The following is a 13,763-nucleotide window of genomic DNA, read 5'->3' on the forward strand; positions in this document are numbered from 1 at the left end:
CTAAAACAGCAGGCCAACCCCCGCCCCACCCCTGGCCTCTGCTTGCCTCCACACCAGACATTCATGATTAGTAGTGTTCTGTGTTGACTAAGTAACCATATCTGACATCTGAAAGGTTCTAAAACAAATGGCTCCAGTCATCCCACAGCAGGCCCCAAGTGTTCCTGTTCCTGGCCCTCCAGTCAGCCTAGTCCACAATTCATTGTAGCTTGAGAGATCCAGGCATTTCCCCGTATTTAACTTCAGAATGAAGCCAAGTCCTTGAAATTGTCTCCAACAATTCACTCTGACCTTCTAAAACAATTTAATGAAATTGTTACTGATCAGAACATGGGAATCAATTATTTCAGTCAAGAGGCTTGAAATAAACACTTGAACACTGAAGAAAGGGGTGCCTCCCTGCATTTTTATTCTTCATGTTTCCTACTTTGATTATTTTGCATCCAGGGAATTTAACATACAACTTAAAGAAGAATATCTATCTGTAAAGGCAGAGTGACAGAGAGGGACAGACAGATCTTTCATCTGCTGATTCATTCCCCTGATGGCTGCAGCTGTTGAGGCTGGGCCAGGCTAAGGTCAGGAACCAGGAACTCCGTCCGGTGGTAGACATTCAAGCACTTGGGCCACCTTCTGCTGCTTGCCCAGGCACATTAGCAGGGAGTAGGATCGGAAGCAGAGGAGCCAGGAATTGAACCCGTGCTCCAGTATGGGATGCTGTGCTCACATGTGGCATTTAACCTGCTGTGCCACAATGCTGGCCCCACTCCTTATGATTTTAATAACACTGAGACTTGCCTCTAGGTTTTGTCACAACGTAAGACTTGTAGAGAGTGCTCCAGTGACCACTGCTTCTGAGTCATGGGTGTGGGAGAGAGTGAATCACCTGCCATGAAAGAGAAAGTCTAAATGCTTCGTGCTGTAGTTGCTGTAACTTCTTCTTTTGGTACCGGGGAAACCCAGAGAGAAATAACTTGCTTTGTGGAAAGTGATGGTGGCTTTTGCCACAGGAGCAAAGTTCACGGAGGGAGCAGGCTCAGCTAACTTCTTTACATACATGGCATCGTCTATCTAAGCAACACGGTGCTGTATCCTGCAACAGCTCTTACCATTGTGGAAGAGCATCCAGCGTGTGCATAACCACAAACGGCACAGGCTAAGAACCTCCGTATTCAGGTTTTTGTATACTATCAAATAGCAAGACTTGGCTGAACTGTATACAGCACACCTGAGCACAAGAATCAGAGAATGCACAAATCTTACTCTAACAGTGGTCATGGAGTGGGCAGAAATAATGTGGTGAGTGTTGATGGCGTAAGGGTGCCTCTCTGCCTGGGAGGACACGCTGTGGCACCTGCAGCAGCCTGGACCACACCTCCTCGGGAGGCGGCCTCGGCCAAAGAGGTAGAGGAAGGTTAACACGGTCATTAGCCTGCCAGCTTGGCCTTGATCACAGGGACAGTGAAGGGAACCCTGGAGTGGGCACTTTTTTTCACAGCTTTGGGTGCTGGGTACCCCAGTGATGCTGAGGTTACCACACTCAGAATGTAGTGGCCAGTTAGTGATAAAGGCATAGATCCCCAGTCAGAAATGTGAATGTGAAGTGTCAGCTTGCTGGGGTGTATCTAAAATGTACTTAATACTCTTACTCCTAATTTTTTTTTTGTAAGATGTGTTTATTTGAAAGGCAGAGTTACAGAGAGGCAGAGGGAGACACATAGAGTAGGTCTTCCATCTACTGGTTCACTCCCCAAATGGCCACAATGGCTAGAGCTGTGCCCATCTGAAGCCAGGAGCTTCTTCCAGGTCTCCCATGTCGGTGCAGGGGCCCAAGGATCTGGGCCATCCTGTGCTGCTTTCCCAGGCACATGAGCAGGGAGCTGTATCAGAAGTGGAGCAGACAGGACTCGAACTGGTGCCCATATAGGATGCCGGCACCACAGGTGACAGCTTTACTCACTACGCTACAGCGCCGGTTCCTTAGTACTCTTATTTCTACACTCTCCAGTGTGGCACTGAAATTTCTGACACTGGTTACATGTAGTTACAAAATGATGTACAAGAAACAACTTGTTAGAAGTTTGCTTCCCGAATGAGAACAGTGGAGCATGTTACATAAACACGTTGGGATGTTTTCAGTGTCCGTTCACCTTTCTTATCTTGACGGCAGTGCGGGTCGGCAGAGAGGGCCTGGCAGGATGGGTCCTGAGTGACTCTCGGCTGAGAGTGAGGCCACAGTTGCTGAACATGAGCACTTAGTTTATGCAAAGCCATGCTCTAAGCACGTCACGTCTGTTTCCTCATTTCCTCTTCTCGGCACTTTGTGGCTTTTGCAGAGAATGGTCCCGTGGGGCGGCGTTTTGCACGGCTCGGGAGAGGCAGGGTGGGGCTGATGCTACTCTTTGTCCAGCCTCAGTCTGCACCGGCAACTGCCTGGGAAAGAAAAATCTTAGAGAAAATCTGAAGAATAATGTGGGTGGGCGTGTGGCAGAGCAGGTTAAGCTGCCTCTTGAGATGGCTGCATCCCGTATCAGATATTATCATATCAGCTTCTCTTCCTGGGACCTAGCATCCTTCCACTGTACCTGGGAGGCAGCATCTGATGGTTCATGTACAAGGGCCCCTGCCGCCCAGGTGGGAGACCTGGATGGAGTTCCTGGTCCCTGGCTTCTGCCTGGCCCAGACCTGACTATTGGGGACATTTGGGGAATGAACCAGCAGATGGAAGATCTCTCTCTCTGCTTTTTTTAAGTAGATAAAAACAAACCTTTTTTTTTTTTTAATACATTAAGTAGGAAAATAAATATGGTCCATCTGGCAATCTCACAAATTAACCCAAATATTTAGTCTAATCCCTTGTTTCAGCATATTGAAAAATGAATTAAATTGTTTTCACAAAGTCACTGAAAGTGAACTTTTGGCTTTTTCACATAACATCTTTCATAGTCCTGGTTAGCAAGGGCTGTTTCTTGTTGATTAAAAATAAGGAACTGAGTTGGGAGGCAGCAGTGAGGACTTAAGTAACTGGGTTATTGAGCCCATATGAGACCTGGAGTATGTTCCCAGCCCTCTGGCTGCAGCCTTACCTCAACCTAGCCATTGTGGCCATTTAGGGAGTAAACCAGCAGTTGAGAGTTCATACATAGCATGTGTATTCTCTCTCTCTCTGCCTCTTAAGTAAATAAATAAATCAGAAATGAGACACTGTAGATAATTTGTATTTCAAAATACAGTTCTTAAATTTTAAATATTTATTTGAAAGAGTTAGAGATAAAGAGGCAGAGGGAGAGGGAGAGAGGCAGAGAGAGAGGTCCTCCATCCAATTGGCCGTGATAGCTGGAGCTGTGTGGTCCGAAGCCAGGAGCCACTATCTTCCTCTGGGTCCATCATGCGTGTGCAGGGGCCCAAGGACTTGGGCCATCTTCCACTGCTTTCCCAGGCCATAGCAGAGAGCTGAATCAGAAGTGGAGCAGTTGGGTCTCGAACCAGTGCCCATATGGGATGCCGGCACTTCAGGCCAGTGAATTAACCCACTGCGCCACAGCATCAGCCCCTACAGTTCTTCATTTTAAAGGTAGATCTTGTAAGTAATAAGGCCCTGTCTTTAGAGAGCTCTTGGTAAAACGGTGGGCTTTTCTTTGAATGCAGAATGTATATGCTAAATTCTTAAGCTAGATCCAGTTATTCATAATCCTTGAACACTGTGATCGAGTACATGACGGAAGTCTTAGGCATGTGGCTCATTTTATTTATTTGCTTGAAAGTCAGAGTTACGCCGAGAGGAGAGAGAGGTCTTCTCTCCCCAGTTGGCCACAGTGGCCAGAACTGTGCAGATCCAAAGCCAGGAGCCAGGAGCTTCTCCCAGGTCTCCCGTGCAGGTGCAGGGGCCCAGGACTTGAGCCATCTTCTACTGCTTTCCCAGGCCATAGCAGAGAGCTGGATCGGAAGTGGAGCAGCCGGGACTCCAACAAGTGCCCATATGGGATGCCGTCACTGCAGGCTGCGGCATTACCTGTTATGCCACAGCACCGGACCCATGGCTCACTTTTTATATCAGGTTCAGTGTGCCAAATTGACAGGTTCTAATGATGTTCAAATGACTCAAGTGTGTATTTTTTAAAAACTTGATGATAAAACCAGTGGTAAAAAATAATTGTTAATTTTTTTAACAGCTGTTTTAGATTTGCCCTTAAAACACAATTAGAAATTTTGGAGTATAAGGACTTTAACTTGCAAGGGTAAGAACTTCAGTTCCTGGTACATCTGGTACTGTAGAGGTAACTACTAAATGAGCTTCCTTAAAACATGCGTAAAAATCATGGGTGGTTTACACAAATTTCAATAAAATATTTGACCTGTGAAAGGGAAACACAGCTTTAAAAATTTAGGGATGTGAAGATTTTCAATAGAAGCGTAACATCTCAAAGTGGTAGTCGATGTTTTTATGCTCACATACAAAGTACCACAGCCCTGCACATTCCACACCGTTCCTGTCCAGGGCTACTCTGGATCACGGCTGACTTTCCCTCATCCTGACAACTGATACGCACTCTGCTTCCTTGCAGTTCAACAACATGCTGCTCTACTGCGTGCCCCGGTTCAGCCTGGTGGGCTCTAAATTCACCGTTCGAACCAGAGTTGGCATTGATGGGATGAAAATCGTAGAGACGCACAATGAAGAATATCCGCACACTTTCCAAGTGTCTGGGAAGGAGAGAACACTGGAACTGCAGGCCAGGTAAGGGACGGCCCCATCACACAGCCTTCTGCAAACGTGGCGGCTTTTCCTAAGCCGCTGCCGCAGGTCCCTGGGAATCTGCTTGGGTGCACGTGGAGAGCTGGGAGCCTGTCAAAGGCAGGAACCTCTGCTGATTCCAGCACAAAGGCTGGGGTCGTGGTATGTGGACAGTAGCATTCAGGAAATTGGTTGACTGTTGGGAGTTTTTAGGTACTCTGCATGAATTTGTTGCAATGAAGCCAACATCTTGATAATTGTAGGAAAAAGTTCTTTCTAGTCCTCCTGCATTCTGTCACCCTCTTTGTCCACAAATGTGTGTCACTGGTTATTTGTCCATGCTGAGCTGGGAGTTTTTCGTAGACTGGCGCCTCAGGAGCATTTTGAAGACAGTGTTTCTGAGGAGGTGGCGTGGTAAAGGTAAGGGTTCTCCTGGCACAGCTGGAGGCCACGTGAAGGGGATTGGGGCTTAGGGAGCCCCTGGCCAGCAGCATTGCCAAGGCATGGCTGAAACTAAATGCTTTTCTGAGGGAGTGGGAAAGGACCAGCGTGCTGGGTGACACTCCTCTAGCTCAGCCATGCTGGGGCTGAACAAAAACATGAGAACCAGTGTAGGCGATCCCAGCTTCTTCACACGGAAACCTCTGGAGGACAGAGTGCTGTCAGGTTTTCATGGAACTGCCCCAGGAGGCAGTCATCTGCTTACCCTGCGAAGGCCTGGCATCCTGCAAATCTGGATTCTGCAGAAGATCCCGGGTCGGAGCGTTGAGTGTGGATCCCAGGATCCCAGAGAAGGTCCCAGGCTGGAACAAGAGCCAGGAACTCCAGCCTGGTCTCTCACTTGGATGGCAGAGGCCTAAGTGGTTGGGCCATCTTGGATTGGCTTCCCAGACACATCAGTAGGAAGCAGCATCAGAAGCAAAGAACGTGGGACTTGAACCAGCACTCTGATATGGGATGCTGGTGTTACAAACAGTGGCTTAAACCAGCTTGCCGCAGTGCCCACTTCGGAAATTTTTTCTTTACTTTTTTATTTGGGAGGCAGAGCAACACACACACACATTCCACAACTCTCAGTTCAACCTTCTGTTGCACGTGCCCATCCCAGGCCTTTTCTGAAGTACAGGTAGCACTTTGCTACATCCCAGTACCGTGTATCATAATTATTCAAATTAATACTGGAAACATAGTCATTACATTTCTCACTGCTCTAGTTGTGTTAGGTTAAATGGTAATGCCGAAGACCTGTAGTGAGTCATTAGTGATTTCCATTGGGTCTACCACGGCTCTCTCAAGAATGGTCACAAACCTTTTAGGTCCAGGAAGAAGCAGGGTCAGAGGCTTTGCATGCAACTGAAACTTGGGTGTCTATTTGGAGACGCTTTTGGAGCTACGTGGGGGAAGAAAAGGGTTCCAATTTTCTTGCTGAGGTATGAGTCAGCCTTAGAACTGACTTCTTCACTTTGCTTACTTGTCTACCTTCTGAAGGAGGAAAAGTAATTTTTTTCGTAGTTTGTATTCAGTAGTTTTCATTGCTAAATGGAAACTAAAAATAAAGCATTTAAAACAAAAATTTTAAAGGCCTGCATGACTAAAAAATGAGCATGAAAGGCTTGTCATATTTCAGAGTGATAATATGCAAACTGTGCTCCCAGGGCATCCGTGTCCACTTTCTAAATTTTTTTTTAAAGATTTTTTTTGTTTATTTGAAAGGAACGAGAGAGGTCTTACTCTACTGATTTATTCCCCTAATGGCTACAGTTGCTGGGACTCTGTCAGGCCAAAGCCAGGAGCTTTTTCCGGGTTTCCCACATAGGTTGCAGGGGCACAAGCAATTGGGGCATCTGATGCTGCTTTCCCAGGCACATTAGCAGGGAGCTGGATCGGAAGTGGAGCAGCCAGGATTCGAAATGGCACCCCATATGGGATGCTGGCAGTGCATATGGCAGCTAAACCCACTTTGCCACAGCACCCGCCCCCTTTTCTCTTTTTGAGGGGCAACACTGAAGCACCCAGGTGGACCACAAGCAGTATATTCCATGTACAGGCACAGAATCAAGAAGCATTTCAGACACACCATGGCACTCAGTAAATTTGCTGGGAAGATGCACGGTGTTCCAGGAACCGACGTCCAGCTAATCCCATGCATACTGGAACCCCAGGGGAGGGGTGGGCACTTGGTGCGATGGTGGACACTGGCAGTTCATTACCAGAGGGCCTGGTTTGAGGCCTGGCTTCCAGTTTCCTGCTAAGGTACACCTTGGGAGGTGGCAGATGGCTCGTACTTCGGTCCTTGCCGCCCACGTTAGAGCCATGACTGTGACAGGCATTTGGGAAGTGAACCAGGGGATGGCATCTGACTTGAAAACAAAGGTTTTAAAAACATATGTGGCAATGAGGCAGGAGACACTCGGGCTGGAAGTCAACCTTGGCTCTGGCCAGTGAAGCATATGCAAACAGAGGCCACTGTTGGAGGTGTTACCAGCTGAGGGCCCAGGAAAGGAGATGTAACAGAGATAGCATGTGACAGCAGCCCTTGTCCCCGCCACCACCAGGGAAAAGAAATGAAGGAAATTTGCATTAACAGGACAGAGAGACATGACTGCAGTCAGTCCCTAAGGATAATTACTAAATGCTAGGAGGATCCACTCATCTGTGAAGCTTGTCTCCTGCAGGCCTTTAACAGTGTTGTGTTTTGCTTTATCTATAATGGGTTAGGAATGGCATTGCCTGCACCATCCAGGAATAAGAAAATTAAATTGTTTATCACAGGAAATGTTAAATTGCTCCCTAAGGCCTTATGTAGATGTTTTAGATTCTCTACGATAATTATAACCTTTTTTAAGATGGGCTGTGACTAGCAGCCTTTAATAGCCTTCGTTTGTTTTCAGAAATTGTACTTTTCTATATTTAGTACCATTTGAGACACACAAAGCCCCTGGAATATATGGTTAGATTCTGATTGTTAACCAGGGTTTGGGGCAGTATATAATAACAGAAGCCAAACCCAAGTCTCCTTATCAAAATGCACGTGTACCAAAGTTAGTGGATGGCGTGAACCTCTGTCTAAACTGACTTGTTCAATTGCCAGTAATTTTAAGACATTAATTTTTTATTTGAAAGGCAGAACTAGGGAGAGACATTGTCTCATTTGCTGGTTCTCTCCCCAAATTGCCCAGTGGCCATGGCTGGGCCAGCTTGAAGCCAGGACTCCATCTGGGTCTCCCACGTGGGTGCCGGGGCCCAAGCACTTGGGCCATCTTTCTCTCCTTTCCCAGGCACATTAGCAGAGAGCTGGGATGGAAGTGGAACAGCTGAGAACTGAACTGGCCCCTATGTGATGTTAGCATTGTAGATGGCAGCCTAACCCACTATACCACAGCCACCTGAGATTCTTTTTAATTTGGGTTGTAATAACTTGAAGGGCTTGTCTGAATTTTTTGGGATGTTCAAACAACTCGAAAGCATATTTTTATTTACCAAGTGTAATTCATTAATGTGCCCTTGTACTCACTTTAATTTTGTTGTGTTTTTAGTTCTGAGCAAGACAAAGAAGAATGGATCAAGGTAAGCCTTCTTTTGTCTTCAGTACTGTCTGTATGTGAATACATAAATGAAAATACTCATACTGTTGTGTCACAGATAGTCATCAGAACAAGCTGACTTAATTTCTGAGGTGATTCCCTCCAGATGTAGAACAGACTTAGCAGTCAGCATGGATGCTTTAATGTGTACTGTGAATTTCAGGCCCTGCAAGAGACTGTTGATGCTTTTCATCAAAGGCATGAAACCTTCAGAAACGCAATTGCAAAGGATAACGACATCCACTCCGAGGTTTCTGTGAGTTGAGTGTAATACTTTTAAAGTTTGTTTTTTTTTTTTTTTTTTTTCCCTCTTTGCAGTTGGAGGAAATCTGTGTAAACATTTTGTCATACAACCTTCTCCCCTGGCCGTGCCAGAACTACTTAGGCAAAGTCTCATGGTTTTTTAAATGAATACGCTAGTGACTACCCTAAAATTCTTTTGACCTTTTTTCTTTTGGGATCTTCAGTTTGAGAATGTAACTGAAGTATTATTATTAAAGTGATTTTAAAACATAGTCGGGTGGGACTGTTTTTCTATTAGAACTGAATCTTTTTCTTTTTCAGACTGCTGAGCTGGGGAAGAGAGCCCCCAGGTGGATCCGAGACAACGAGGTGACCATGTGTATGAAATGTAAGGAGTCCTTCAACGCCCTGACCAGGAGAAGGCATCACTGCAGGGCTTGTGGACATGTGAGTGAGCTTTCTTGGTCACGGAGGTCCTCAGTAAGTGTGTAAGTGATGCTCAGCCATCAGCCTAGAAGAGAAGAGTTTCCCTCTACTACAGATGGAGTGAGAAAGCAATCAGCCGTGAAGACGGAGAGGATTAGTAATAGGGGAAGATTTGGAACTGAATCTAATGAGAAAAAGGAATACCTGACTGAAGGGTCAGTACTTAAGCTTAGGCTGAAGCGGTGAGAAAGAGCAAATCCTAAGGTGGGAGGCAGCGGGCGCGGGCCTTATGGCACAGCAGGTGAGGCTGCTGCTGGTGACATCGGCATCCCCTCTGGAGCACCAGTTTGAGTCCTGGCTGCTCCGCTTACCATCCAGGTCCCCGGTAATGCCCCTGTGATTGTAGGTGCTTGGGCCTCTGCCACCGAACTGGGAGACCTGGATGGCATTCCAGACGCCTGCCTTTAGCCTGACCCAGCCTCAGCTGAGGGGGCCCACTGGGAAGTGAACCAGTAGATGGAAGATCTCTGTCACTCTGTAGTACAATCTTACAATCAGTCTTTTAAATATTAGTATGCTAAGTATTCCAGAGTGAGGTTGATTTGTTCCGAGTCTGTCAGAAAGTTTTGGGGCAGGAGTGAGATGAGTAAGGGGAAAAGTGGCATTAGCAAGTTGATGAGAGAACTAATGGCCACCGAAAAATCATCATTTTTGAGAAGACAATAGGCGAGGTGTTTGCATCAGACTGTAATGAGTAAAGGAAGTCTAGACTTGGTAGGAGAGAGGGTGTTGGTTTGAACTTTAAGTTCAAAGATGTGTGGTCATGTTTATGTTCCAACAAGAGAATTAGAAATGTTGACGAGATGTGTGAGCTTGGCCTGCCAGATGTGCTTCATTTTCTGGTGGTGACACAGTGGGTGTCCACAGGGATGGACAGCTATGGTTGACTGCCTGAGACGTCAGTCATGTGCATGTTTATGTGAGCAGGTGTGGTGGCAGAGTGGAGAACCGGGATCCATTGTATAGACTCCCCAGTGCGTGAATAGGGGCGGGATGGGTGACGATGAAATGATAGTGCTGGGATGGGGGGAGGGGGGGCTTTTGTAGGCAAGAGCAGTGTCAGAGGCTCCAACCCCCAGCCCTCAGAGGTGAGGTGAGAGGCTAAGGAGCCTCTGGTTCTGAGAAGAGCTGAACGTCCACAGTAGAGCTTCCGATGGGAGATGGTGGACTGAGCACAACTCACCTATGTGTGAGGTGTCTGGGCCGTCTCTCAGGAACTGAGGCGTGATGAGTGGTGTCTGCTGTTTGCCTGGGGCTTGCTGCGCCCTGACAATCTAGGTGGTGTTGCTGATACTCCTCCCAGGCACGGTAGTGGGAAACCACAGTGAAAGCAGCAGAGCCAGGACAAAAGCCGGGCACTCCACAGAGGTCCACCCTCCTGCACCTTCATTTTTAATTTTCAAAACTGTTTTCCTTCCAAATCTGCCTTATTACACTGGCTAGTTTTTGCCACTTTAGTTTTTCAAATTAATTCTAGTTCATGGTGGCTTACTTCCTGAGATCACTGATCATTTCTAACTGGCTTCGTTCTTAGGCCCTCTTCCAAATGCCAGCATTGCCCAGCTGAAACTTCGAGTTTGCCTTATTCACTTACCACTACTATTTCAGCTCACAGCATTTCTTTTATGTATTCATTGCATCTTATTTTGGGGTGTAGCAATGTACGTCAAGTTCCTTATCCAATTGCCAGTTCACTACTAGTTAATACCACAGGTACCATTTAAAAGCAATGCTGCTGCATCTAAGCATAACCTGATCATGGGTTGATTGGCCCTGGAGCTGAGTGTCCCACGGGAAGAGTGAGGAACATGCACTCAGGCTGAGACAGGAGTGGCACGTGGACTGTGTCCTTTCTCCTAAAGGCTTGAGTAACCCCAGAACCATAGGTGTTAGATATTCAGTCATAAGAGTACTTCAAGAAATTCGTGGAAAATGGCCTTCAAAGATGTCTGCTTTGGAGCTCGTGTTGTGGTGAAGCATGGTAAGCCACCATGTGGGATGCTGGCATCCTGTATCACAGTGCCACCTACAGTCCTGGACGCTCTGCTTTCGATCCAGCTCCCGGCTACTGTAACTTGGCAAGCACTGGATCGCAGTCTGGTATCTGGTACCCTGCCACCCATGGAGGACACCCAGATGGACTGGCTCCAGCCTGGCCTACCTTCAGCTCTTTTGGCCATTTGGGTGACTGAACCAGCAAATCAAAGAAATCGCTCAAGTCCATAAAACATGCCATGGAAGTGTGGCATGATTTCACATTTTAAAAAAACAAAACAAAGATGCTTTGTTTTGGCACAAAAATCTTGATATCCATGCATAGTTTTCACAGTTTAATAAGAGGCATTTTCCATAAACTTTCTGAGGACTCCTCCCTGTGTTTTTGATATGTCTAAGGCAATTTTTAGTGATTGTTCTTTTAGCTTATTGTTCCTTGTTCTGAAGATTTATTCTTTTTTCCCTAAAACTAATAAGGCAGGTTTCAGATCATAATGAAATGGACAGCAGACATCTTTTCTCTCAGGGGAGAACTTCCACAATCTGTCCTTGCATTGGCTTGAAATGATTTCTATTATTTACACAGTTGCCTTCAGTAGACAGACTTCCTACGACATGGCTTATATGGGCCTCTATACAAACTGGGGTTAGGAGAGGATAAACAATTACCTTATAATAGGGAAATAAACTGTGGAGAAAAAATGTATACTTGATTCATAATTGCTCATTTACTCATGGAATCCTGTAAATGTTTATTGCATGCTTGGTGAGCAAAACACTCGGGGACAATCTCTGCTGGAGATTTATGGCCAAGTGTGAGAGAGAAACAATCCAGTAGCACATGAGTCTATTTTTAGAAACCATATACTCAGGACCTCAGCTGCCTGCTAATGTGTACCCCAGGCGGCAACAGGTGATGGCTCAAGTACGGGGGTCCCTGTCACCGACGTGGGAGACTTGTATTGAATTCCTGGTTTCTTGCTTCAGCCGAGCACAGCCCTCATCACTGCAGGCATTTGGGAAGCAAACCAATGGATAGGAAATCTCTCTCTGCATGATTTTCTTTTTTTAAAGATTTATTTGAAAGGCATAAAGAGACCGTCCATCTGCCTGTTCATTCCCCAAATGGCCACAGCTGGGTCTTGCACTGCTTTCCCAGGCCATTGCAGAGAGCTGGATCGGAAGTGGAGCAGCCAGGACTTGAGCCAGCACCCATTTGGGATGTGGCAGCTTTACCCACTACGCCACAGCGCCGGCCCCTGAATAAGTAACTTTTTTATGAACTGTAATCAGGGCTATGAAAAAAATACAGTGAATTTTAGCAGCACAGTGAAAGCAGACATGCACGTTCTTCTGAAACTTGGACGAATCTTCCTGGAGGAAATGAGATTTCAGTCAACATACATGGGATGAGCAAGCTCAATTTCAAAGTGGAGGTGAGAGAAGAAGGGGCAGGGCCCTGTTGGAGTGCAAAGAGCAACTGTCCGAGAAGACAGCAGCAGGGGCAAGTAGGCAAAGGAGGAGTCACACTGGACTTAGCCTGCCGTCTCCCCCAACCCCAAGAATAAAGGGAAACCTGGAGGATTTTAAATAGAAGAGGAACATAACAGATGAGCGTTTTTTAAAGAACATACGGTTGCTGCTTGGAGGGAGGTGAGAGAGTGCAAGCCCAGAAGGCAGCAAGGGCCAGACACACAGCTGAAGAAGTGGTCCAAACCAGGACACAAGGTTAGGTGAAAATGTGATGAAGGGGTGAGGTGGAGAGAGGTGCTGGGAAGTTTCCTGTTGTAAGCAGGGTGAGGCGGACAAGGAGAGCCCTGGGGGCCGGGAAGATGTGTACTCTCTTGGGGAGGTTACCCTTAAGGCATGCGGAATTCTGCAGAGCCCATGCCTGCTGCAGCCTCAGACCAGCCTCAGACGCTGCTCTTCCTCTGGAGGCCGGGGTGAGGAGGACGTGGGAGCAGAGCCCATCACAGCTGCACTGCAGCAGGTCCACGCGACTCCCTGGGTTCTGGGGATGTACTTAGTCTGATACACAGCTGCCTTCTGCACTGAGTACACAAGAAGTCAGCAGCTGTACCTGAGGATGTGTTGTTATCTTGGTCACTCTTCTTTATCCTTCTTTTGTATTTAAGGTGGTTTGTTGGAAGTGTTCCGACTACAAAGCTCAGCTCGAGTATGATGGTGGTAAATGGAGCAAAGTCTGTAAAGACTGCTACCTAATAATCAGTGGATTCGCAGACAGTGAAGAAAAGAAGAGGAGAGGAATTTTAGAGGTATGAAATATTAACTATTGGCTATATTTTACATTGTTACATAAACAACATACAGATCTCTTTACCACGAGGAATACAAATCTATTATTTCTGTTATTTTACCCAAACTGTGTTAAAAACCAAGATTCAGGCCGGCGCCATGGCTTAACAGGCTAATCCTCCGCCTTGCGGCACCGGCACACCGGGTTCTAGTCCCGGTCGGGGCGCCGGTTTCTGTCCCGGTTGCCCCTCTTCCAGGCCAGCTCTCTGCTATGGCCCGGGAAGGCAGTGGAGGATGGCCCTGCACCCGCATGGGAGACCAGGAGAAGCACCTGGCTCCAAGCTTCGGATCAGCGCTATGCGCTGGCCACAGCGGCCATTGGAGGGTGAACCAACGGCAAAAAGGAAGACCTTTCTCTCTGTCTCTCTCTCTCCCACTATCCACTCTGCCTGTCAAAAAAAAAA

At 46.9% G+C, this 13,763-nt stretch overlaps 1 protein-coding gene and 1 long non-coding RNA gene across 4 annotated transcripts in view; one reads left to right on the forward strand and one right to left on the reverse strand.

Annotated features, from left to right (window-relative positions):
* Positions 1–13,763, forward strand: part of FGD4 (FYVE, RhoGEF and PH domain containing 4) — a 149,011-nt gene that overhangs the window by 132,398 nt on the left and 2,850 nt on the right. For all 3 annotated transcript variants that reach the window (XM_062195053.1, XM_062195054.1, XM_062195052.1), the window contains exons 11-15: positions 4,566–4,738; positions 8,272–8,302; positions 8,483–8,575; positions 8,884–9,009; positions 13,179–13,319. In XM_062195053.1, the coding sequence (XP_062051037.1) occupies positions 4,566–4,738; positions 8,272–8,302; positions 8,483–8,575; positions 8,884–9,009; positions 13,179–13,319 (564 nt within the window). The remainder of the gene's footprint in view (positions 1–4,565; positions 4,739–8,271; positions 8,303–8,482; positions 8,576–8,883; positions 9,010–13,178; positions 13,320–13,763) is intronic.
* Positions 9,002–13,763, reverse strand: part of LOC133761986 (uncharacterized) — a 50,180-nt gene continuing 45,418 nt past the window's right edge. The window contains exon 5 of the long non-coding RNA XR_009866253.1: positions 9,002–13,262. This is a non-coding gene — a long non-coding RNA (uncharacterized LOC133761986). The remainder of the gene's footprint in view (positions 13,263–13,763) is intronic.

The sequence above is a fragment of the Lepus europaeus genome, chromosome 6 (assembly GCF_033115175.1).
Source record: "Lepus europaeus isolate LE1 chromosome 6, mLepTim1.pri, whole genome shotgun sequence".
In the NCBI taxonomy this organism is placed as follows: Eukaryota; Metazoa; Chordata; class Mammalia; order Lagomorpha; family Leporidae; genus Lepus; species Lepus europaeus.